This window comes from Cryptomeria japonica, chromosome 1 (assembly GCF_030272615.1).
Source record: "Cryptomeria japonica chromosome 1, Sugi_1.0, whole genome shotgun sequence".
In the NCBI taxonomy this organism is placed as follows: Eukaryota; Viridiplantae; Streptophyta; class Pinopsida; order Cupressales; family Cupressaceae; genus Cryptomeria; species Cryptomeria japonica.
This window is the reverse complement of record NC_081405.1, coordinates 172,247,070-172,274,553: the sequence shown is the minus strand read 5'-3', so window position 1 is coordinate 172,274,553 and position 27,484 is coordinate 172,247,070. Positions and strand designations below refer to the sequence as shown.

At 37.4% G+C, this 27,484-nt stretch overlaps 1 protein-coding gene across 1 annotated transcript; it reads left to right on the top strand.

Annotated features, from left to right (window-relative positions):
* The first annotated feature begins 32 nt into the window (after positions 1 to 32).
* Positions 33 to 27,484, top strand: LOC131034431 (uncharacterized). Its single transcript, XM_057965925.2, has 4 exons — positions 33 to 420; positions 14,448 to 14,594; positions 14,858 to 14,942; positions 26,813 to 27,484. The coding sequence occupies exons 1-4, from the start codon at positions 85 to 87 to the stop codon at positions 27,052 to 27,054; spliced, it is 810 nt and encodes a 269-aa protein (XP_057821908.2). The 5' UTR covers positions 33 to 84; the 3' UTR covers positions 27,055 to 27,484.

Genomic DNA, 27,484 nt, shown 5'->3' with positions numbered 1-27,484 from the left:
CATCTGTCAGTGTATATTTCCTTTTGAGGAAGATGCATATAAAAGGAGACCTTATCCTTGGTTATCTATCCTCCCAATTTCACCATGGCAGCTTCATCGTTAGCTTCAATTCAACAAGCTTCCGTCAAGCCTCAAACGACCGTTACACGCTGCTTCTGCAACTCGATCGTCAGAACTCCACCTCAAAATGTTGTGTGTAAGAGTAGTCTCGAATCTCTCCGTAGACAGGTGTTGCGGACGAAACACCGATCAGCAGGGCGCGGTCACTTGAATTACCGAGGGCTTAAGGTTCAAGCGGCTAAGAAGATAGACAACAGCCGAAGCTTCCTGATGAGCTCTACGCTTGTGGCCAAAGAAGAGGATAAAGACAAGGTAGCGGAGCTCTGCCATTCTATCACAGAATGGGCCAAAGAAAAGCAGGTAAGTGTTTATCAGTTCACTTCAATCTTTTTCTTTATCTGAATGTAGCTTTACGGAACGAGAGACAAACCCCTCCAAGCCATAAACATGAATTTAAAATGAAGCTAGCATTGACATTTTCGAGAAATCCTGGTCTGGTCAAGCATCTCAATTTTGCTTCCCCAGAACTGCCTTGGAGGCGGGGTGGAAGGAATTGTTTGTGTCATAGTAAATGGAAGTCTTTCGTGGTGCGAGCTTCTTTCGTGGTGCGAGCTTTGGTTGATTTCGATGGAATACTATCCTCTGTTTCTGGAGGCGAATTGGATTGTGTACGTAATGTTGCACGGGGTGAGATGTTAATTAATACAGAGGTAATATGGCAGGGCTCCCTGAGGAAGCATATGCTTTAGAAATAATATGTAATTTATAATTGTTCAACCTATGCGGGGAGAAGATAAAAATAATGCTATAGATCAACCGATGACTATTTACATTGAGATGATACGGTATAGCGGTGCTTGCCTTGAATCACAAAATTGCATATAAAAGAATGATATTAATGTTTTGGTCCCTCTTTGAAGCCAATCACCATGAGAATGTATAAAGAGAATATCTTTGTGTGCAACAAGAGATTGGAAGCTATAGTCTATCTTAACCTTGGAAAGCAAAACGAAGTTAGTCGGAAAATGATTAAATGTAAATTTGCCCACCTTCAAGCTATTCTCTTATTGTTTGAAGGAATATCATTGACTTGTTTTCTTAGATTGGTGAAATGCCTTTTTACTACTGCCGGGGTCATACATTTAGTTTAGATCTCATGATCAAGTGCTGTCTATTCCGTTAATTTTGCCACGAATTTGCACTTGGCCTCATCGATTAATACATAATAACACCGTGCACAGATGTTAGTTCGCATATGTTAACCAATTTTACACATTAACTTATCTTTTTGGGTTTGGATTTGGTTCATTCCAATGAAATCTTATTGATTCAATGACTCATCATTTTGACACCATTTTAATTTGTTGAATCTTTTTTAAGGTGTCTGGAATTTTGTTTGAATGTGGAGTTCTTGGTCTGTGCTTCATGCATTTTATCTATTCAATATGGGCCTTCTCTCATTTTTACATTTAAATGTTTTAAAATCTTGGCAATTGTTTAGGAAGTTTTTTTAATTTTTTGATTCACAAATGAGGGACATGGGCCCTTCACCCTTTGTATTAACTTCAGAGATTAACAAATTTTTACATTTCAAATTTGTCAGCAGCCCAAAAAATGGGAAAACCCAAGCTGCTAGGTCGGCCTGAAAATCAGACCCCCTAAGAACAAAGCATACTAAAAACCCTATTGTCAAACTATCATATTAAACAGTAAAAGCAAACATTCCCAGGGTGACGCCACCTCAGTCCACACCCGCCACCTTTATAACAACTTTAGTCTTCCATTCTCCAGCATCCTTGAAGATTAAACACAAAGTTCTGAGGAGTATGATTGCCCTTTTGGCTTTCTAAGCTCTCTCACGATCCATTTGGGTAGATAATACTTTGCAGAGATGCCTGGAAACAAAAAAATTGATCCCTAGAGATGAAGAACCTTCTCCACAGCTAGCCACTTTCTTCTGCATATTGACAACTCAACTTGAACCAGGAAGCAGGCCTCAAGCTCGGAAAAGAATGCCATCAAGACAAGATCACACAACTTGTTGCTAGCAACCTGCCAGCAAGTAAACTTGTTGCTGATATTTCTGTAAAAATTAATGTGACTTGCCCAATGAGCAGCAGAAGGCACTTATTACAGTTGGAGAAATCACCATTGAAAGGGCAATTTGCCCGTGTTTGAGAGGAGCAGCTTCCTCATATGATGGAGGTATTTTTAGGGTTTTAGGCACTTTGAACCAGAATGTACAAAAAGGACAGGAAGGGAAAAATAGTGAAAGGTGAAGAACAGAAAAATCATAGATGGGGCAAAGACAGAAAATCATCTAGGATTGGTTAACACTAACGAGAAAAAGAAGGAAGGGAAAGTGTATGCAGAATTAAATAGATAAACAAGTTTAATTCCTACATACAACATTAATAAAAGAAAAGACATTTGACAGAATGCAACCACAAAAACCAAGAAATTAATGAAGACAAGTTATCTAGAACTAGGAAGCAGGCCTCAAGCTCACAAAAGGATGCCATCCAGACAAGATCATAGAACTCATTTTGAGCAACCGGTCAAGCAACTTGTTAGCAAGTAAAGTTGCCACTGTGGCTTTTGGAAAAAAAATAATGTGACTCATAAGTTGGAGAAATTACATTTGAGAGGGCAATTTTCATGTTTGTGAGGGGCAGATCACTCATATGATGGGGATATGGGGACAGAATGGGAAAAATAATGAAAACGTGAAGATCGGAGAAATCCTAGATAGAGCAAATACAGAAAATCATCTAGGATTGCTCAATACAAAAGAGTAAAAGAAGGGGAAGTGTACGCAAAATTGAATAAATAACAGATTTATTTCCTGCATATGACACTAACAAAAGAAAGGAGATTTGACAGATTGCAACCACAAAAGACAATAAATTAATAAAGAACAGATTACATACAAAAACAAAAATATGCAATCTATGAAGAATAACCAGGCACAAAGTTCAGTAATCATTTTTCATATTCATTCAAGCCCATATTGTTAGTGATTTGTATAGATATTTGTAACAAAGTGGCAAACATCCTCCCTTGAATGTGTCATGTCCCCTCTCTAGCGCCACTGTAGCTCAGTAAACAACTCGCTAAGTGTAAGTTTTCCTCCAACACTTAGTCGATTTTAGTGAATAAAGAGGAAGTTGTTTTCAATAAGGTGGCGGGGTCCATGTTCACTTAAGTGACTCCTGATTTTCAGTCATGAGGATGGGGCCATTGCAATTCATTATCCAAATATTTTCTTTAGATTCCTTATCCTTTATGGAGGGGGCGCTAAATACATAATTGATGAATACTTTTAAGGGAGAAGTATTATCATTGGAATTAATTAAGAAAGCTGCCTGATTTATAGGAATTAGGGTGGGCGTGGATTTTAGGTTTGATTGTCTTCTTAAGGTTGGAGAAGAGTTAAGACGGGGATATTATTGATGATTCTGATTTTTATTATTTCTCTTTGCCTGCCCTAGGACGAAAACCCCATGATAACCAGCTTGGACGGCCACCCAAGGTTTGCATGTTAGTGTAACTGCGTGGGATCAACATCCAGCATCCGTTGAGGATCGCAGTAGTTTAATCAGCCATGAAGTTCAGGATTTAGGAAGTCCACAACTCATTCCAGACTTCTAGAAGTCACCGAGTTCTCAAAGTTTCATGAAGATTTCAGGGATACAAACAGCTATCCGCGGATACTAAGTTTTGTGAGTGCTTTGGAGAATATGTAATAAGGTAGAACATGTCTTCAGACAGTAAATTTCTTAATGGTTCTGTTTATTTCATTTCCAGTTTATTTCCAGAAATCTATAAATCAATAAAAATGTATTTGCTGCATCTAGCGTAGTGTTTTTGTTTGTTTTTTCTTGTCAAAGGATATTTCAGTGGTATCAGAGCTGGTGATCTTGCCAGCTTGTTAGGGTTTCAGCAGTGCATGTCAGATTTTGCAGTTGCATGTGTGTTGGATGTTATTGCATGGCAATTTGGTGAATTTGCATGTCAGTTTAGGAGCAGGTTATGAAGAGGTTTACCATTGCATGTTATTTCCAAGCAGTCCTAGTTAGTGGATTTGCATTGCATGTCAATTTGGTGGATACCCAAATGGTTGCATGTTACTTTTGATTAGTTTGGAGGATACCCAGATGGTTGCATGTTGTTGCATGTCAAAATTTATGGCTGCATGTTGTTTCTAATCAGCTACATGTCAGAATCTATGGTTGCATGTTAGTTTGATTTGGTTCTATGCACTCCAGAGGAGTCGGAAGTCACAGATACAATACAAGGAGTAGTTTTGGGCAGCGAGAAGAAGCGGAAATTGACCCATTTGAATCAGAAATGGGTGACAAAAGGGAAGCAAGCCCACTTAGAGATTTAAATAATCAGTTGGACATTTTTTTGACAATGTTTGCTCACCAACAACAACAGACAATGCAGCAGTTTCTAACAGAATGATTGCAGCCATGGGACAACTGAGATCTGGTCGTTCTCGATCAAGGAGGTCTAGTAGTCATCATAGCCATGATAGTAGACATCACAACCATGATAGTAGACATCACAGCTGTGAAAGTGGTCCTCATAGCCGTGAAGGTAGTTGACACAGCTGTGGCGAGACAGGACCCAGAAACCAAGACGGAACGACTTCCAATGTCGTAAGGACAACAGACAAAAGGTCTGATCGACCATTGCGTCCCAATTTCTTACCTCGACAAAACGGAATGGAGCCCATCCTAGAAGAAGAAGTAGACACTCAAATCACAGATGATATCTTGACGACACGAAATGAATATATGCAGCTGCCAGCTGATGTAAGGCAGCTAATGAACTTAAATCAGTTCATGAAGCAGTGTAGGGACAAGGCTAGGAATTGTTTGGAAAGACTAGATAGGAGGCCTAGAGGACCAGTGAGGCAAACCTTCCAGCCGTTGGAATACAAAGACACCCTGAATAAGATAAATATACCAACCTTTGATGGAACTCGAGAATTATCAGCAAGATCATGGGTTCACAAGTTGGATACCTTCTTGACACTCAAACCTATGGAAGAGGAAAAAGCAATCCAGGTTGCTACCATGGACTTGGAAGGGGTAGCATATGACTGGTGGCATCACGGACTAATTTCCCACGACCATGCCATGATTCAATCATATGAAGAAGAATTTGTTAATAGGCTGATCACCTGTTTTGACAAGAAGGATATAGAGGTATATTATAGGGAGTTAGCCCAGTTGAAGCAAACCGAACAGCTTGAAACATATATCAATGAATTCCAGAAGATTGCAGTAATGGTTCTAGATATGCCTCAAAAGAGGGTCACAATGCTCTTTGTGGAAGGTCTCAGTGACAAACTAAAAGGTCTAGTGAAAGCTCATAGACCTAGTTCGCTTGACGATTCTATTGGTTTGGCAATGGATTTGGAGATTACCGCTCCATGTCAGCCTCCAAAGAAAGAGTTCAGCTCTTGGAAAAATGATAAAAAGGGCCAAAGTCAGCAGAAAAACACAAGTTTTAATCAGCCCAAAAGCATACCTTCAAAGGTTGACCAAGAGTCACAAAATGAACTACGGAGGAAGAAACTATGTTTCTCCTGTAAAGAGCCTTGGGAACTAGGACACCGCTGCCTTGGAAAAGGTAAACTTCATTTGATTGAAGTGCATTCGGAGTAGGAAAGTCAGGATGAAGTAGAGGACAGTTATGAGGTAAATAACACACAAGGAGATCAGTCGGAACAGATTGAGTTGGAAGACACTACTGTTAGAGAAAACCCACACATAGCTACTCTTTTAGGCATTCCGAGAGGTAGACCTTTCCGACTGAAAGGAGACCTTAAGGGGCAGTGAATGGTATGTTTAGTGGACAGTGGTGCCACTCATAACTTTATTGATGAGGGCTTAGTCAGTAGACGAGGACTACAAGCTGAAGAATTTCCGGGATTTAATGTGATTGTGGCAGATGGTTTTCCCTTGAGTTGTACCTGTGTCATACCACAGCTGAAAATTCAGATGGGAGACTATACCTTAACAGGAGACTTCTATGTTCTTGGTCTCAGTAATGTGGATGCTATTTTGGGTCTACAGTGGCTTGAATCATTAGAGAGGTATGTTCAAGACTTCAAACAAACGCAGTTAGAGTTTATGGTTGAAGGTAAGAAAACCATACTGAAGGCTATGGCAGATGGAGGACCAAGAGTGGTCTCAACAAAACGAATGGAAGCCCTCTTCCGCCATGATGACATTGAGTGGGCAGCTCACTGCTTTGTTTCTAACAATGCTGCCACAAATAAGGAACCCTCTTACCATGTTGATATACAATCTATGTTAGATAAACATGGTGTGGTGTTTGGAGATATTCCTCTAGGACGTCCTCCTGATAGGGGATTTAAGCATGTGATTGAGCTGGAAGAAGGTTCAAAACCAGTTATAACCACTCCTTACAGGCATCCTCATCACTTCAAAGAAGAGATCGAAAAGACAATTAAGGAGTTGTTGAAGATGGAACACATACGCCCAAGTTCTAGCCCTTTTGCATCTTCAGTAGTGCTGGTCAAGAAAAAAGATGGCACATTACGTATGTGTATTGATTATAGGGCACTGAACAAAAGAACTATTAAGAATAGATATCCTATACCCAAGATAGATGAACTTTTGGATGAGCTGCATGGTTCAGTTTTCTTTTCCAAAATTGACCTACGGTTAGGTTATCATCAGATAAGTGTTAGGGAAGAAGACATTCAGAAAACAACATTCCGCTGTCATTTTGAGCACTTTGAATTCCTTGTCATGCCCTTTGGTCTCACAAATGCACCAGCAACTTTTCAATCTTGTATGAATCATGTTTTCCGTGAGCAGTTGAGGAAGTTTGTGTTAGTATTTTTTGATTATACACTAATATATAGTAAAACTTGGGAAGAACATTTGCAGCATTTAGATACTATTCTAAGTGTCATGGAACAATAGTCATTGTTCACTAAAACTTCCAAGTGTGAGTTTGGAATGTTAGAGATGCTTTATTTAGGACACGTGATTGGTGTTGAAGGGGTAAAAGTTCATCAGGAGAAGATACAAGCAATCGTAGATTGGCCAACTCCTAAGAACATTTCTGATTTGAGAGTCTTCTTGGGCTTATGTTGCTACTACAAAAGATTTGTACGAGGCTTTTCCCAGTTAGCTTCTCCCTTGACTGATCTTACAAAGAAAGGGGCTTTTCAGTGGTCTACAAAAGCTCAGGTTATCTTTGAGAAGCTCAAGGACATCATGAGCACATGTCCTGTACTAGCACTCCTTGACTTCACGAACCCTTTCATTGTGGAATGTGATGCTTCAGGACAGGGAATTGGAGCGGTGCTGATGCAGGAAAGACATCCTATTGTGTTTGAGAGCAGAAAGCTCAGAGATCCAGAGAAATTGTACTCAACCTATGACAAAGAGATGTTGGCTATCATGCATGCATTGGCCAAGTTTCGACAGTATTTGGTGGGTGCAAAATTCACTGTTAGGACTGATCATAATAGTCTGAAGTATTTTTTAGAGCCAAAGGATATGAACGTCAACAGAAGTGGGTAACTAAGATTCAAGCATATGATTTTGAGGTGGAATATATCAAAGGAAAGAAAAATGTGGTTGCTGATGCACTTTCTAGAAGACCCACTCTATGTTCACTTTCAGAAATTTCTGCTGATTGGAAATCGCAGCTGCTGTTCGAATACACTAAAGACTCCTTTGCTTGTGATATAGTGGATGGAAAGGTACATGATGATAGGTATGTCATTGTGGGGGAAGTAAATATATTATAAAAACAGGATCTACCTTTTACCGGGGTCTAGACTAAAGTAGAGAGTTATGAAAGCATTGACTCACCTCTGGCTGGACATTAGGGGTTTTTCAAAATTTATAGGCAGGTAAGAGAGAGACTCTCTTGGAAGGGACTTAAAGATGATGTGCTACAACATGTCCGTGAATGTTTGACATGCCAGCAGAATAAGGCAGAGCACACTTTTCCGGCAGGTCTTTTACAACCATTACCCATTCCAGAACAAAAGTGGGAGGGGATATCTATGGATTTCATCACAGGACTTCCACGAGTACAGGGAAAGGATTGCATTTATGTTGTGGTGGATCGACTGACAAAATATTCCCATTTCTTCGCCATTGCTACAGATTACTCAGCTTCTCAGGCTGCTGATTTATTTTTTCGGGAAGTATTCAGAATGCATGGTCTCCCTAAAACCATTGTCAGCGATAGGGATAGAAGATTTATCAGCATATTTTGGCAGGAGTTATTCCGCTTGGCAGGGACAAAATTGATACCTAGTACCAGTTATCACCCTCAAACGGATGGGTAGACCGAAATTGTAAACAAATGGGTTGAAGGCTATCTTAGAAACTGCATTTGAGGACAGCAACATGCTTGGTTCAAATGGTTGCGCTTAGATGAGTATTGTTACAATACTACCTACCACATGACTATTGGGATGTCTCCGTTTAAAGCGTTGTATGGGTATGAAGCTTTGTCATTTATAGATTTGGTTTTTGATGATAGCAAAGTACCTCGAGCAAAAGAAATCATACGAGGTTGCCAAGACATTCTCAAAGCATTGAAGGACAATATCTCACAGGCTCAGAACCAACAGAAAATTTATGCAGATAGACATAGAGTCGAGAGGACCTTTCAGGTAGGAAACTTGGTTTTCCTACGCTTGCAGCCCTATAGGCAGTCTTCTTTGAAAAGCAGTGGAGCAGAAAAGTTGAAACCACGGTTTTATGGGCCATACAAGGTACTGAGGAAAATTGGAGAAGTTGCATATGAACTTGAACTACCAGTAGGCAGTAGGATCCATAATATTTTCCATGTGTCTTGCTTAAAGAAAGCATTGGGGCAGCAGATAGTTACCTCTCCTGAATTGCCACCATTGGATGAAGAGGGGAAGTTGATTCTTGAACTTGAGGGTATTGCAGATTGGAGGGAAAAGAAGTTAAGGAACAAGACTGTTCGTGAATATCTAATTAAGTGGAAAGGGTTACCATTAGATGATGCTTCTTGGGAAGGTGAGGAGATACTACAGCATCCAAACCTACAATTGCTTGTGGACCAGCAATCTTGGGAAGGGAGGACTGTCATGTCCCCTCTCTAGTGCTGTTGTAGCTCAGTAAACAACTCGCTAAGTGTAAGTTTTCCTCCAACACTTAGTCGATTTTAGTGAATAAAGAGGAGGTTGTTTTCAATAAGGTGGCGGGGTCCATGTTCACTTAAGTGACTCTTGATTTTCAGTCATGAGGATGGGGCCATTGCAATTCATTATCCAAACATTTTCTTTAGATTCCTTATCCTTTATGGAGGGGGCGCTAAATACATAATTGATGAATACTTTTAAGGGAAAAGTATTATCACTGGAATTAATTAAGAAAGCTGTCTAATTTATAGGAATTAGGGTGGGTGTGGATTTTAGGTTTGATTGTCTTCTTAAGGTTGGAGAAGAGTTAAGGCGGGGATATTATTGATGATTCTGATTTTTATTATTTCTCTTTGCTTGCCCTGGGACGAAAACCCCATGATAACCAGCTTGGACGGCCACCCAAGGTCTGCATGTTAGTGTAACTGCGTGGGATCAGCATCCAGCATCCGTTGAGGATCGCAGTAGTTTAATAAGACATGAAGTTCAGGATTTAGGAAGTCCACAACTCATTCCAGACTTCTAGAAGTCACCGAGTTCTCAAAGTTTCATGAAGATTTCAGGGATACAAACAGCTATCCGTAGACACTAAGTTTTGTGAGTGCTTTGGAGAATATTTAATAAGGTAGAACATGTCTTCAGATAGTAAATTTCTTAATGGTTATGTTTATTTCATTTCCAGTTTGTTTCCAGAAATCTGAAAATCAATAAAAATGTATTTGCTGCATCTAGCATAGAGTTTTTGTTTGTTTTTGCTTGTCAAAGGATATTTCAGAATGCCCTAAATTTTACCATATATAAGTATAAAGGTTTTTCTTTCTTTCTTCCTTTATTTTTCCATTACCATTACCCCTCTCCTTTTTGTGACCTTTTTCATTAGTGTTGAAACCGTTTCCCCTCTTCTTGCTTCACTTTTCTTGTGAGATTCATAACAATATGAAGAGTCAAAAAGGAAATAAGAGGAGCTTTTTCCTTTTTTATATTTTACTTTTTCCTGTTACATTTCAGTTACATTTTAAAGTTCCTTCTAAATATATTCAGAGGGGCTTTTGATTCTCCATTAAATTGTTTTTGGTTAATATAAATAATATATGGAGCTCCTTTTAATATTAATAAAAATCATCAAGCAAAGAATAATGCTGGGCATTGGATATGATTCCCCATGCTATTGCTGGCATTGTTTCTCTCTACACAGCTGCTTCAAATTCTCTAAGCCAGCATTCTACCTGCAATATTTTGTGACCTATCCCAGTACCTTCCACACGACTGTAAAATCCCATGTCATGCCTCTATTCTGCTTCTTTATAGTTGTGCGGCCTCTGGAAGATGGCTTTGTGGAATTACTACTGCCAATTTCATTTGCTTGAAAGTTTCTAAAGCCCTTTTCAATAAATCCATTTTGTGTATATCTTGTAACATCATCAATGGCTTACACACATGTATCAAGGAGTTTTCTTACATTCCTGTACCATTTTATATTTGAATTTCTATAAAGCATTCTTTCAAATAACTAGTGATACTTTTCTGTAGCTGAACATTACTTGAGGCATTTTGTGAAACAGTTCACGTGCAACATCCAAACTTTCACATTTTTGCAGTCTCTTGTGGTGCTGCAACAGCAAATTGATCAAATTCCTTTATCCTTTAGGACTTTGATAAATGTCCATAATATAACACAGGCCATGTGAATGCTTGCTTTAGTTGTGGAATTTGGCGTTATGCCTGCCAATTACATTGCTTGATAATTTTCTAAAGCCTTTTCAGCAGATCAATTTTGTATTCATCCTGCAATCAATCCAGTCCACAAGACCATATTTCTTTAAGACATTTTATGTAAGAGTTCATGCGCCATATTTATACTTTCATCCATACATTTTATTTGCCTTCATGTCTGTCACTGCTGAATTGGATGAAACTTGGATGCTTCTATTACACCCCAAATTCGAACCCATTAAATGATCAGATGTGGAATGCATATCACTTCCTCAAAAAGGATTCTTAAGTTAATTAAGTGGCTCCATTGTAAAATTCAAATCATCTCCACATGTACTGTAAATATCTACAAAAGATACTTCCAAAAAGAAGGCTTTTAGCAAGAAGCGAACTAGGATCCACTTTAGTCTCGTCTTCATGTGACTGCACAACCATTAAAGTATCTGCCAAATTTTAGAATTCTGGTGTGATACCATCAGGAAGCAGAGATAGCCAAATATTATCCATTCTGATAATCGGAAGAGCTTGAATTTGAAGAGTCTTTTGTAACTATACCAGCTGCACTAGAATTTTTTTCCAATATAGACATTTGCACAACTGAGTTGTTTGTGCTTGCATATGCAGATTAAAATGCACATGGAATAAATTTCAGTGCGTTAGGATCTAAAGCTGAGTGCATGTTGACTGTAGCATCTTTTTTGGATGCATTATTTATCAATGTTGTAAGTAAATGCCATAGAGAACAAGGAGAATTCACTTGTGAAATTATAATTTGATTTTGTAATTAATTAAGGAGAGGAATACTCCTTGTATAGAAAATTACAAGATGATCTTTCCATAATGGAAACGATCCAGAATAGAAACATGAAAGACAGAAAGGAAGCTGCCCTGCTATATAGGTATGCAAAAGTGTAAGAGCATAGAAAAGGTCCAGAATTTGTTTGACAGAATGCCTAAAGGTTGTAGTCTCCTCAAATGCAATAATTGCAAAGATGTTTCATGTTGTCTAGGTTGGGAATAACATGTCTTTATGATTCAATGATATGGAGGTGTAGTTTGGTCTGTTAATGAAAGATGGGGGCTCTGCAGAATGCTTCAAGTAACAGAACCATCTATTGCATGCTTACCTTTCACAATTCAGAGCAGTGATTTTTATATTCACGCTTCTCCCTGTGTCATATCAGTGGAATCTCTTCAGCATTGACCATTGTACTGGCAATAGAATGTCTGTTTTGAATCTTGATATCCAAGTATGAAATAGTTTCTGTTGTATTTGCAATACAAAGCTAATTTATATAAGCAATAATAACTGTACCAACTATACTTGCTGATATAGTTGCAACTGCATCACCACCTTCAGAGCACTCTCCACAATCCCATTCTGAATCACAAACTCATTCGCCAAACATTGGACTGAGATAGGGCAACAAAATGCCATTTCCTATTTACCTCCATAAAGATGAAATTTAGAATCCACTTTCTACTACAGCTAAAAACTGCAGTAAAAGAGAAAGTAATGTGTCATAACCCAGGTCACAGCTTTTAATAACATGCTAGCTTAACACTTGCCTCTGGAAGGGACACCTAGCATGTGTCACTTCAAATGAAATAATTTACAAATCGCCTCTCATTATTATGCATATATGACGTCAAGTTTAGATTCCAGCCCCTTCCAATAATTATTGTGACGCCTCATCCTATTGACTAGGGATGATGTTTGAAGATGATTGAGGAATTAAATACTAAAATTTTTTAATTTGTTTAGCCACATGGTGATGAGATGACATGATGAGGTGGGAGGTGTGATGGAGGAAATGATGTGGAATTTAGATTTGAAGACTTAGGTTAGATGAATATAATTAAATAATTTAGAATTATTTAATTAAGATAGAATTTAGAAGAATTGTGATGAATTTTAATGAAATAATTAATATAAGTTGGTTTAGAGGAATAAGACAAGTGAATAATACAGCCATTAAATAAATAATTAATATTTATTTAATTATCTCTAGTCATTTTTAGGTGTATACAATTATCATCATTTCCATTTATGATTCCTTTGGGTGTGTGGATGGCATAATCAGTAGACCCACTGACGCCCCTCAAGCAATGACTTGTAGAAAAAGAACTAAATGAATCCAACAAGGGCCAAACTTGTCATAAAATGTTTTGTAGCTTCCAATTTTTAGAGATACGGTTCTGATCACATTTAGCATTAACCATTGAATCCCCTAAGATATGCAAGAATTTAATGCTATTTTGAGTGGCTGCCTTAAGACCCAGCAACAAAGCCTGAGCTTCGACTTCATTTTTAGTGCTGATGAAGTTTTTTTGATGCTGCAGAAACCTTTTTGCAAACATTATCTTTTATTAGACATCCTGCCCCAGTGAGACCTAGATTACCTCCTAAGGCGCCATCATAATTAAAGCTTCAAAACATTGCCAGAGGAGGAATTCATTTGGACATCGTTCTTCTAGTCTTATTGGATAGCTCTACCAGTTCCATGAATGGAGGTTTGGAAGTTTAATTATTATTCTTAGAAGTGCTGTGCTTTTAGGAAATAATTTCCCAATTTCTTCATATTTATACATTTTATTATAAAAAAAGAGTTCAACTATTGGGAAAAGAAAAACAAAGAAAATGTTTTATAGAAATTGAAGGAAATCTTCGTTATAAATGGGTCAATGTTGTTGGAATATATTTAAAAGAAGTAGCGAATTGAGAAACAAAAATTTCCCTGCCAATATAGCAGGATTGGTTTGCATTTCTGCAAAAGAACAAATGTCTCATTTTGGGTTAATAGCTAATGTTAAATAGTTTTTCAGAGAACACTTGCAAAATGAGATGGATATGATTTTTTCCAGCTGGATGTATAATTTTGTTTTTTTTTGGGAGAGAAAGGATCAACACTAGCCCCTCTCTATGACATAAATTCTGCATGCTTTGGGATATTTTCTTTATTTTTTACCCAGTTTTGCTAAAAAATATTCCACATTCTTTGAACTTCTCATACTTTATTTTTATTATGTAACAAGAATGACTACCAGGAGGGACATATATGGTTATGGTATGAGGTATCTGATACAAACATTGTAGATTTTTTAGAAATTCATGGGTATGCCGCATAAGACATCTTTTGCTTATTATTTTTTATGAAATTCTAAATTTTTCAGTTTGCACTTCATCAGTTTTCTGATTTTACATATTGTAACACTCTCTGAGTTCCAGTTAGATTTGAACAAGAGTAAAGTGCTCAAACAAGATCTGTACATCCTGTTTGTAAAGTTACATTAGCATGATTTCTTTTTTATTTTATACAATAGCAGATAGTTGTTCTAAATATTAGGGTTTTCATCAGCGATTTGTGTTCTTAATGGACTAATTTTTTTTTTTCTGTGGACTTGTTATGTGATTTTTTAACTGAAGTAGAGCAGTAATCCAGATTGGACTTGAAAGTGGAAGCTGATTGTTATTGTCTATCGTGTTTTGCAGAAAGATAAGGCTTCTGGTATTCAGCAATTTGGATGCTTCCCTGATCTATATAGCAATAACACTTACCATTTTATGGAGCGTTATAGGAGTTTCCAGCACATTGTTAATGTGAGGTCATCGACAGAACATACAAAATTTATGAATGATGTAAGTATCTTTTCCATAAAGTTATCTTAGTTTTGATGGTGCTATTGGTAGGAGCTGAACTGAATTTCAAGAACTAGAACGAGAAAAAGACTGACAAAAGTTATGTACTTAAGGTCCTGTTACATCCATGCAGTGGTCTTGTTATTCCTTGCAAATTTTACTGTGTAAAGATATTTAGTTTCTATAACTAATTCAAAACAGTAATTAATTAGATAACGATGAAAGAATTAGAGACGGCACTGAGTATAAATATATATGTGCAGGTAAGGCCTCTATTGACCCAGCCAATAGCACTTGCAGTTTATGAATATCAGGATGGTCAAATTGGTGCTATGCTGAATCCTATAGGTTAGTTCTGTTGGCTGTATTCAAATTTAACACTACCTGTATCATACTTTGCTTGACTGATTTAAATTTTTTTATTATATTGCGTTTCTTGTTCTGTCTCTTTTAAGATGGAAATATTAGCATTGAATGTAAACATAACAATAATTTAGGAGTCCTTGATACAAATTACTGGTCTCTATTTTAACAGCTAAACTTTTTTCCAGTGGTGTCTTGCACTTCCATCATTGATATGATGTGGAAGTTATCTTCAGGCATTCAGAACTCTTGATGTCATTTCATTTGCTGTCCAAGAAACAATCTAATATTTTAGTTATTTCGGAAGTAGTTCAAAGCATCTGAATGCTCAAAAGGACTTAGTGTTCAGTATTAGACAAAAACAATAAATAAGGCACAGCAGTATTTTAAACATAGTGACAAGCAAACAAAAGAGACACTTAGGGAATACGCAAAACCATAAATGTGTTTTGCTCCTAAGAGCTTATCAGATTGATAAAAAATGTCAATCCCTGCAAAAGGTTTTCATTTAAATCAGAACATCTATCAGGGTGAGGAAGGATCATATCCCAGAAAATTAGGTGAAGATCCAATGACTAAAATCTTGCTGGCTTAAAATAATCTAAGGTAAAAGGTCTGAATCTCTTAATGGCCAAATTAGCACAAAAAATTAGTCATCAAGGCAAGCCGCAAAACTAAACACAAAGTCTGAGTCTCTCCAACATTCAGGGGAAATACAAAAAATCAGCATAAAATTAGCTGAAAACCAATTCAGCAGAAAGTGAGGAGCAAATAAAGGGTCTACGTCATATTCACCAACACCCCACAAGGCGGGGCCCCTCTACAACCCACCACAAGGTGAGGTTTAACCCTATTCCTGCATAATTAACCTTGGAGGCTTTTAGGGTTTCTCCAGCAGACCAAACCTGAATGTGGCACAGCTGAATGCCATTTTCCCAAAGGTCATACATAGATGTTATTGCATCTTATCCTTTGCAAAGCTTACAAGCAAAATAACAATTGTCCAGCCTCAAGGTCAAGTGAGTAGCTCATCTCACTCCAATCCTGTTTTGAATTGTCCATATTAACTTAGCAAGAAAAGTAGGAGCAGATTGAAACTAACCTGAGAAAGTAAGAGGATCAGGAAATTTGTAGGGTAACCTCAGGCAAGGAGTTGGTGGACGAAAATGTGCTTCAATTGCTGAAAACCTTTTTTATCACTTTCTCAAACAAGAGTTCTTTTCAACTTGCTCACAATAAAAGACTTTTGCTGGTGCTTGAAATGATGCAAGGAAAAATGAATAAGCATTCATGGGCTTTTGAAAGTACTCAATGCTTAGAAAACACCTTGTCATTGTGTCTAGAAGGCCCAAAAACCCTAAGATCGATTGTCAAATCATCGAAATTTAGGATTTTTGCCTCAGGTCCTCAGATGTTTTTATTAGCGCCATCACCATTTTTTACTATACAGTTGTATGACATTTGTACTGTATGGACCGGATGGTAGAACGTTGTTGTTTGCAGTTGCGTTGGTATGAATCAGCATATTTTGTTAAATCTGGCACCTTTTTTGGCATATTTCCTATGTCAGCTTCTGTACCATTGGTCAAATCACACTTCATTGAGAGGATTTTTGGTTTTTTAATAAAAAATAAAACCTTCCATTGGTGCTTCTGTCCTATTGGTGCTTGAGTGCTAGCACCCAGGAGCTTATTGTGGTCCTATAGTGCTTGAATTTGGGCCTTTTTTATAGTTTGCCATAACTTTCTACCAGGATGTTGAAATTTTGCAAACACGATATTAATGAAAAGCTAGTTCCATGAACTTTGTAGTGGTGCAATTGTTTTTGCCAGGTTTTGGTGTAGGTGAATTTTATTTATTTGAAGTTTGATTTCCCATTTTGGACCTCCAAGCTCATAACATTTGTCAATTTATCTGATTTTTGTGATTCTTGCAGTGTTGGAAAGCTACCGAGGAGCTCTATCATTGTGCATATGCACTTTTTCCAAATTCAACCCGAGGTGTATTTTATCCAGATTTTGCAAATTTTGCATTGTGTTTGATAACTTGGACATCTTGACTCCTGGAGAGGTTTTTTCCTTTTTGGGAAGGCTTCATTTTCAGCATTCATCATATTTGGGGGTTTCTATTTGATGTTGAAGGTTGTCATCTTGTAATTTTGGAGGTATCTCATTGTTGATTATGTGTTACTAGGCTTGGCAAGAATGCCCACCATACTTGTGTGGGTCTAGTCTAGTATGGGTACAAATCCCTTATGGGTTCACCCCTGGGTATGCCTTGTTGAAATATAGCTAGGTCGCATCCCTTGATTGGGCCAACCTAGCCTTTGAATTTCTAATTGGCCATTGGCCTTAGAAATTTGGCATATAAGCTGGACCTATTTGTAATCATATGAGACTGGCCCTATTTGGGGGCATGAGCTATGTGTAATGTGTTATAAGGCAAGACCCAAAGCAAATGTAACTTGTAACTTGTAAAACAAATTTTGTATTTTGGTGCCAAATTCATTGTAGCCGACCATGGCAAATAGGTCACATGTATCTCCTATATAAGCAAGGCGATCTAAGCAATCCAATACACCATTCATGTATAATTGTATTCATTCAATCCAGTGATGTGATCTGCAAGCGAATACATTCAAGACTGAGCGAATATACATTGAAGGCCTGCAATCATGCTCTGAGGTCAGTGAACTTACCTTGGAGATCAGCGAACTTATTCTGAGCCATAGCGCATCTCTCTAGTTGAGCGAATCCAGTCAAGGGTGGCGATTATCATCAGATTGTTGTGCTTCTGATCTGCACCAGGTCTGCCCTATTTGTGACAAGTCAAATTCTGATCAGAATTCGAGATTCAGATAAGTCAGTTTGTTCATGCCCTAAGTAGGCGAATTTGTACTTGGCTATCTTTTGACATTAATATAATCTGATCTGAATCTTGTTGCTGGGTTTTTCCTCCAAGAGGGAGGTTTTTCCCAGGGTATATGTGTGTTATGTGTCTATTTTGCTTTGCATACTGATTTTCTGCTCTTTACTATTAATCTGGTTGCTAAAATTAACATGTCTTCGGTCTATTGTAGAAACCATTTGATGATCCATTGTCATGGCATTTGTCGCTTTGAAAATTTGTCTTCTCTACTGCCATTTGAGGGCTATTTTCTATTTGATATCATACATTTATTAAACTACACCATGACAAATGGAAAATATTGTTGTGATATTCCGATACAAAACTATTTGATATAATATAAATTATTATATTTTATACTATTGTTTTTTAAAATAATTTTTTATTACTTATTTTTAAGATGGTATCTATTTTGATTCTACATTATAAAAAAAATATAGTTTCTAAAATATTCTTAGTTCAATATTATAAAATAAAACTACATATGATATAAAATGTATTATATTCAAATATTTTTAGCATAATATTATAATATTTATATAAATTATACATTATATATATATATGTATGATATGTTTACTATTTATCTATATTTATAATTTGAGACTTGAATGAGGTATTGATATATTCTATCTATTCAATTATGAGTATCATTATTCTTATAATTTATTTCTTGTACCCATCTTGTACCCAAGGAAAAAATTGTTATATCAGGTTTCGGTACCCATACCTGAATTGGAAACTTAGGGTTTTTCATTCCATCCTTCTTTGATCATCTTGAAAAGAGGAAACTAAAAACAATGGAGAGATGGCATCATAAAACATCTATGCTGGCTTCATTTGTTGCTACTTTTGTATGGTCTTGTACTCCCTTAAAGTACACCTACTAAGAAATTTGTTTGGAATTACAAAAGAGATCATGTCTTAGGAATCATTGCAATGCATGTTGGTGTTGAGATCTTGAATGCTAATGTTCATTTTGAGTGTCTTCATGCTCTTTCGACTAAAATTTGGAAGATATATGGAGATCTTGATACTCAGCCATTCTCAAATGATCTTGTTTTAGATTGTCTTGTGCCTTTTCATTTTTCAGATAGGATACCATATGACTATGATAACATTTATGAGTTTGATTCTTTGGAGTGATTTGAATATTCAGAAGATGGGGAAGAGGTTTCTTTCATATGCTTCTTCACCTTCAATGATTCCTTGTGTAGAGTCATTGATTGAGGCTCCCATCATTCTTGTTCAGCAGAACCATCCATTTTCTATTGCTTCATCAGAGTTCAAAGTCACTTCTTCAAAAGCTTCTAGTGATTCTTTGCAGCAGGATCATCATGGTCTTGTAGCTTTGTGGGATGAACATTTGGCAGGTATGTCTGATTTGTTTTGTGAGTCTATTGCAAGTTCAGAGGACATTTGAGGGGTTCCTCACCTCTTTGATGATAGTTATAGCGTTGCTATTGTCAAACTATCATTGTCTTTGGAGATTGTTCAATATCAATTTCCTCATAGTTGTAGTTCGTCACCTTTTTCATTGATTGGGCATGTACTTGATCTGATTGTGATATCATCACCTATCGTGGACAAGGTGACACTTGAGCAAATTGGGCATGTTTCTTTCTATCAATTCCTATCCGGAATGGGAAACATTCCTGCATTTGTACTTGGATTTGTTTCTTTTGATTTTGAGATGAGTTGTTTGTTGACATTGGATCATGTTTTTTCTTCAAGCACTTACCATTTTTGCAGGAGATTATACATTATGGGAGGCTGCATAGTCTCTCTCTTTCCCTCTTATGGAGGGGTGGGGGGGAGAGGGAGGGTGGCACTATCGATTGTCTTTCTAATGGATGTAGTCCTTGTAGGGTGTTGATGCTGATAGTCCTAAAAATCACTGTGCAAAAGATTTTCATGCCTTGGTTAATTTTCTGATCATTCAGAATTATTTTTGTTCTCTGTTCCTGCCCTTAGGGTTTAGGGTTTTAGGGTACTATGCGTTTTTGATTAAATCTTTGTTAAAAACCCTAAGCTGGTTGTAATTTGGCATCACCTTTTTTCACTTAAGCTAAGGGTCAATTACCGTTGGTGGGACCATTGTTTTCTTATGCATTAAGTTGTTTTCGGCCGGCCCCCTTTATATTTTCCTAAGTCTAAAGTCTTATTTATTTTTGCCGGTGACTTTATGGTAAACCGCGAGAAGATCCTATGGTTCGCGCAGCCTCGCGGTTGAAAGTGCAAGGAAGATAAGGACCGCGACATCACGAGATGATGCCACGTGTCCTTGGTGGGGAAGGTTAAGTCGGTGGTTTGACTTTTCTAACCTTTGATGTTACCGGTTCCCAGTGGGTAAAGTCTGTATTACTAAAGGTGCATGTTTCTGCTCATGGTAAAGTTGAACGATGATGTTTTAATCTTGATCCAAGAAGTGCTCGAGAGTTAGCGACCATTGTTAAGTGATTGCCGCGGCTTGCGGGTAAAGTGCGAACAGATCCAACGGCCCTCGTAACCCCGTAAAGGAAGATGCAAGGGGGTTAAGGACCGCGACATCATTAGATGATGCCACGTGTCCAAGGCGGGCCAAGAAAAGCCAGTGGTGGGGTCGCTGACCGAGGAAAAGTAAGTGGTGAGTTGGCTATGCCATGTCATACTTTGGGTGGACCTGCTTGCCAAATATGATGGTCAATTTCAGATTGACTAAAGATAATCATGCGATGCGCCATTATGGAAGATGATCGATGGTTCAGTTTTAAACTTATTTCAAATGCAAGTTAGAGCTGTTTTTTCACTTGCGCGATCAGTAATGGCGGATGAGACAGTGGCATTTCATTCCAAAACAATAATAAAAGCATTCTCAAAGCTATTTTCAATTCATAAAGTGATTCATAGCGATTCAGAAGGTATCCCCGGAGCTGAAGAAGATTGAGATGGGTTCTTGCAGTGCAGGATTGCGATTTGCCTGGTATTTACAAAGCAGTAAGTTGCTAAATACCCCTTTTGTGTTCCCCGAATGATTGAAGTGTGAATTGTGTGAGTAATTGTAGGGAAAACTTCACGAATTGTTCTAGGGTTCATAATTTGATAAGAATTCACATATTTCTGTGTTGTTCTTGAGGTTTTTTGTGTTGAATCCTAGTTTTCTTTTCTTCTTGTGGTTAAGTGATAGAAACCCTAGTTTGGTAAGATGGCTTCCTTGCGAAAACATTTAGGGCAGACTGAATATTTGAAGAGAAATCTTTTTGATGATTTTCTTGACCAATTAAAGCCCTCGACTAATGACAAGTACCAAGGGCAAAAATTTGTTCATGGTAAAACCCTAGGAGAAGGGTTGACTGATAAAGCGTACCACTTGGCGGATGCTAGGGTACCAATGACTGGGATAGATATGTTGAAATTATGGTATGGACAGAGGAATTTACAATCATCATTCTCAAGTGTCTGGCAATATGACGGGTAAATTAGTGGTGCCGAATGTGTTCATGGATATCGACCTGCTCAAGGCTGTTGCAAACAAATATGACCCTGTCTCGAGGGTTATAAGGGGAAATGGAGGAGAGATTCTGCTGACAATCAGGAGAGAGGAATTCCAGGAGATATTTGACTTGTATGAACCATCTACTAACCTGGTACAAGTAGATTTAAATGAATTGAAGGTAGAGTATTATATAATGAAAGGTTTCAATAGAACTCGCTTTCTTCCAATTCATTTGGCGAAAGCAAGACAGACAACGTACTACATTGGCCCTAGTTCAGAGGAGCCTTTTCCCATTGGTGCTTTTGCTCCTTATTTTCAGGCTACCTTTTTCTCTCTATGTCAGGTCTTGGGGTTCAATCCAATTACAGTTATGCCACCTGATTTCATGTATATGGCTATGCAAATTCAACATCCAGATTATACAGTGATTTTTGATTTCGCCCCATACCTTGAAGAGAAGATTCATGATAGAAGTCCTTCACCACCACATGTGCCCTATTCACCTTCAAGGCAGTTTGAAGAACAAGTAGATGAAGACACTTTTATAGTAACGAGTGCAGAGATGCAAATTGGTATTCCTCTTGTGCCTCCTAGTTTGGAGTTGGACCTCACTCCCTTGGATATTCAGGGTAGAGCTTTCAGGGATGCAAGGAAGGAGGCATGTGATAAATTTCTCAAGGATGATGCTTTTGTGAGAAGCCCAACCTCTTTGCAATTAGTATGGAAAATGGAAATAGAAGAATTTAAGAAGAGAAGTGCTGAGAGAAAAGCTCAGAGGCCAGATAGGTCTGAACATGAAAATCAGGCTGGAGTCCTAATTTTACCAAAATGGGATATAGCAGATGTAGTGGCCTTTGGTGCAATTAGGAAATCAAAGGACCAAAAATTAGGTTAGAGGAAGAAGCAAGGTTGTCATTAAAAGGATCAGATTTTGTAGATGATTATGCAACCTTGGCAATATGGGCATTAGAGAAAGGACCTAGAAAGCCTAACGTTAGTGACATAAATCCCAACTTAAGGGGAGGCCTTATTATAAAAAGAGCATTTGACACATCAAGTGTTGAAGCTACAAAGTTGAATGTTGATGTCGCCAAATTGGCTCATGAGACTTCAAAGAGGGAAGCCTTGGAAAAAGCAGAGCTAATGAGAAAGTTTGACAAGCTTTTCAATGATTATAATGCAGTTCAATAGAGGTGTGTAGATTTGCAAACCAAAGTGGAACTTCTTGAGCAAGGACAGATAAGAGTATCCTCTTCTGCACTTACAGGGACATTAGTGCCATCAACATCCAGATTTTCGCTTGTTACCCATGAAGAAGAAGCAATTCAACCTGGCAGCAATGTTGATATCTCCAATATATCATTGGTACCATATGATGATGACGAGCCTGAATCCACTATATCTATTGATCCAACTAAAGCCCAGCTCTTGGAGAAGATTATTGAATTAGAAAATAAGCTAAGGAAATCAGGAGATAAGTTGGCTTGGCAACAAAAGAGATAGTTAGCTCAGTGCTAACTCATTTAAATGAAAAAGTTGATAGTAGACCTAATAGCATTCATTCTTTATATTCTTTATTATTTGATGCTGTTCAGAAATTTGATAAAGATAAGGAGATGGCGGTTCCCTTGTTCACAAAGTGTTTCTAAAGGGGAAATGAGCTTAGAATAATGTCTATGGCTTCCAAATATCATGCTGAGAGGCCACCTACACTCTAGCCAACTTATTTGTTGGTAAAATCAATGTAGGAGGCCCAAATTTTGCCAGAGAATATAGAAAGAAAGATAAGGGAGCTGATGAGAAATTTCAGTGAGTTGAGTGAAACACTTTTGCCGGATATTGAGGATGAAAATGGGGCAGTTAAGCCTTTACAATTTTGGAAAGAGGAGGCAGGGAGAGTCATCAACACCTAAGTAGAGTTAATTTGTGAAGGGCTGAACATTGATATGTTGGAAGATAGCATGGACAAAATAATTGCCACAGGGACATTTTTTGAATCTTTTGAAAGAGAGGCAAATCAAGTAGCTGTTAAATACACTCCATACAGAGAAAAAGCTGATGAGGTCATGAGTTATGAATGGCCATCTGATGAAGAATACAACGGATGGAGTAAGACATATTTGAATGATGAATAAGGATTGTAAATTGTTTGATATAACTGTTTTTGTCTTCTAGTGGTGGATATCTTTTTGAACCGGAACAACAGCAAGGGCGGCAAAATACATCATGAATATCAGAGAAGCGGTTGCAAATTTTGATATTGGTTATAACTTTCCTCGAATGGAATATCTTTGTAAGAAACTTCAGGTATGTTTAATCATTCTGATGACATGTGTCTCTTGGCCTGAAGCTTGTTGCTCCCTTGTTTTCTATAAAAGGGAAATCAGGGCCATTAGAAAGGGTTCCAAAATCTTTGAATAGGGTCTCTTGTGTAGGTCCGGTCTGCAGGATTAGGTTCCAGTTTTGAGAAGTCATCAATAAATAGCAGAGAATTGTAATGTCATTTTGCAGAGCAAAATAGAAGATAGTCATTAGTTTCAAATTTCAAATGGGTTCTCTTGTAAATGAAATATATTCGGTTATTTGATAGAAGATAGCTTTTGAAATTAATACAGATATAATTTCAAATCCTTACTCTCCTGCGTACGATTTTATTTTCTTTTGGGTAAATGGAATCAAGGGTTTCATTTGTTCGTTGCATTGTTATGATGTATGTAATCTTTCATTTCATGCTTTAATCCAAGGGGTTAATTAAAATGCTTGAATGAGATCACAGAGGGATAAAGCTTGTACTAGGATTTGATAAGTAGTTCGGGTAAGAAATTGCAAATAAATGATATTGTAATGCATTATCGTTTAAGATTTAATCAGCTATTAGATAAATTTCTATCAAGTTTCAGTGATATTTCAGAAACTCAAAGCCCAATGGAGTAAGGCACTGGTGTGTGCTAGCAATTGTCATTAGGTTATCAATTTCTTGTCTGTTTCACTTATGGTTTGTCATAAATCATTAAAATCAAGACATATTTCCAAGTTTTTATGTATGTTTGAGGTGTCCTACTATCTTATGCTCTAGATAAGGTCGAGGATCACTGAAGAATTCGCCATTCTTGAGCATTCTCCCTACTGTTGAGCCTGTATATGAGATTATCTGCTTTGTTTTTAGCATAATTCGTGAATGTGGCGTAGAGATCACAAATTTGCTAAGGGATCACTCTCCCAGGTATTGCAGAGCCCAAAGTGCAGAAGGATTTGCAGATCCTTGTCGCAGTTGGTCCAAGTCTGAAGGATATTGATAGTTGGAAGTGGCTTTCCATAGGTATTTTGAGGAATCAACTTGGTTTCTGCATTGTAGTAGTGTAAACCCGTTTTTGGGAACCAACAGATGCGTCCTCCATTCATCACTCATTTCACCATTTGTACATGATTGTTTTCATGCATTCTCTCTTTTGGAGAGGTGTTTTGTCCCTTTGAGTTTTCTCCTTTCTCCGTTTTAAGAGATCTTTGGCAAGGTGCATAAGGAACCAGAGTCCCTTAGGAGGTAAAATATTGCATATGAGGCTATCATAAACAAGGCAGGGGCAAGAGGACAACGTTGACTTATTGACCTCTACGGAAGAAATTGATCAGACAATGATCCATTTACATCTACTTGGGCTACTGCATCATTCAGTAGCGTATTCACCATATGGAAAAAGCCTTTTGGAAAACCAAAAGCTTCAAGGGTCATCACTAAAAACAACTATTCAACCCTATCGGCCTTTTCAAAGTCAAGTAAGAGATTACTTGTATTCTGGTTGAAGGCTCTTGCCCAGTCCATAGCTTCCCAACTTGTTATGAGATTTTGCAAGATGTATCTGCCCTTAATGAAGCCAGTTTGAGTTGAGCTAATAAATGGCTAATAAATGTGGGGAGGATGTCCACCAATCTTAATGCCAATAATTTTGCCAAAATCTTACATGAGACGTTAAGTATGGTAATAGGCCTCCAATTTTTAATTAAGTATTTGTCCGTCTTTAGGCAATAGCTTAATGATACCCTTATTGATGTCACTTCTTGGGGAACCTTTGTCTAAGGTTTCTCTGTAGACTTGCAATAGGTCTTCACCTATCCAATCTATATTCTTTTTATAGAATTCTTTTGCTAGCCCATCAGCTACTGTGGGGTAATTGGCAATGATTGATCTTCATATACTAATCAGTATGGGTATATAGATCGCAATGTCTATGTAGAACCTGCAACATGTCAGATGGAGATAATTTGCTTCTTATAAGACAGCCCTCAAAAGCCAGAAAATTGGAATTTGGGAAATTTTGTGAAATGTATTTCAACTTTATGGGAGCTTTAGCAAAATGTTATGATTATCCAGTGTGGAAGAAAATGTATTGTGTGGGGAAGAAATATAAAGAAATACATGCTAATTTTGAGAATAACTTATTCTTTTGATAAGGGAAATCAAAGATGAGATCTCCGTGGATGATAAATGTGAGCAGCATTATGTATTTGATTCTGTAGTATAACAAACAATTGTCCTTATCACATATAAGTTAACTTATAACACTACATTAGCCTGAAAGAAAATCTTCAGTCACTCAGAACAACAATAACGTATTATGTTGTTAGTAAGGAATATCTTCCTGGAGTAAGTTATCCGTCAGAGGAATGTTTATATGGGGAACATGGTACACATGTTTTCTATAAAAGATTCAATTGAAATGCATTTCAGAAAATAAATTTGATGGCTTTCCTAACCTTCAATATCTCTGAGAGCAATCTTGATTCCACAAATTGAAGAGAGTAAAAAGGAGATTCGGGTTCCATTACTCAGACAATGAGAGCTGCTCATCTGGGACTCACCCAGGTTTCAATTTCAACATGCTTTGGTATGGATAGATGAATACATGGGTTGAATCTATTTAAGGTATTGATATGCACTATGCATGATTTTGGATGATTGTATGCCAAGTATGCAGTACTCTAAAAGAAAGAAATTTTCAAAGTTCCATTGCCTTATGCTATGGCACTCTAACCGATGGGATAGCTATTCAGTTGCTATGGATTTGGTTTGTCGGTTTGATTCGACCTTGACTGCTTATGTTTTGGTTCCATCAGATTTATATTAGCTTGCTTTGCACAGAAATTGGTTACCTACTTTCTTTATTATAGATCACAATTGCTTCGTTACTGTATCTGAGGCAATACCAGAACACATCTTTTTATATTTAATCTGTTGCCCTTTGCGGCTTTAGTTTTATACTATTTGGGCTATGCTCTTGAATTATGTTTACTGTGACATTTTAGAGAATTGTTATGTTTCTTGAATCATGTTTTCCATTGCAAATTGTATAGTATATAATATGTATTAGGAAAGTTAAAGTCAATTCATGTAATGCTTGGCAAACTTGTTACTTCTGAGAAAGGATCAAACATGTCACATTTAATAATTTATTGCACTTGACACTTGTTAATACAGGACCTAAGGGAGAAGGAGGATTGGACGATGCAACTGGTCAAGGTGGCAGTGGAGGTGGCATTAGCCATAAACAACAGTCAAAAGTTACCCTTAATGCAGACATAGAAGAGAAAAAAGACAGGGGTGACTGGAGCTTACAAAAGGTTCTTGAGAAGGTTAGAGGTGAAAAAAAGGAAGAATCTGAAGGTGAAAAATCAAAAAAATGGGGCATGGCTTCATTATTTGGTAAGACTGAAAGGTAGGAACTCAAGCAATGAAATGTTTTGTGCCACCAATTCCAAAATACTTAATATTTTCTCAGTTATTTGGCTATCTGCAACCTCATTTTTATGTCTAGTTTGTCCATTGAATCATGCCATTGATTATGGCAAAGAGACAACAAGTGTATAATATGCAAACATCATGATGATAATGCAGTTTTAACACTGTATTTGTATGAAAGTTGAGATTACCATCAAGTGCAACTATGACTGATTTTCTCTAATTGCATACAGCTCTTCATGCTGTTGTTTGCAAGCAAAAATGGTTGCTAGCTCAATTTGATTGAGCATGTAGAAGGAAGAGGTTCTCACTTGTCTGGCATAAAAAATGTGTTTTCAGGTGATGGCATGAATTGAAATATCTGAGTTATCTGTGGGATCTTTTAATTAATCAAATAAAACATTGCCTTAA

What these genes read in the sequence shown, in the direction of transcription:
- LOC131034431 (XM_057965925.2), top strand. Translation starts at nt 85, where the DNA reads ATGGCAGCTTCATCGTTAGCTTCAATTCAACAAGCTTCCGTCAAGCCT. An exon ending in AATGGGCCAAAGAAAAGCAG is followed by an intron (nt 421 to 14,447) that starts GTAAGTGTTTAT and finishes CGTGTTTTGCAG; the next exon opens with AAAGATAAGGCTTCTGGTAT. An exon ending in TGCTATGCTGAATCCTATAG is followed by an intron (nt 14,943 to 26,812) that starts GTTAGTTCTGTT and finishes TTGTTAATACAG; the next exon opens with GACCTAAGGGAGAAGGAGGA.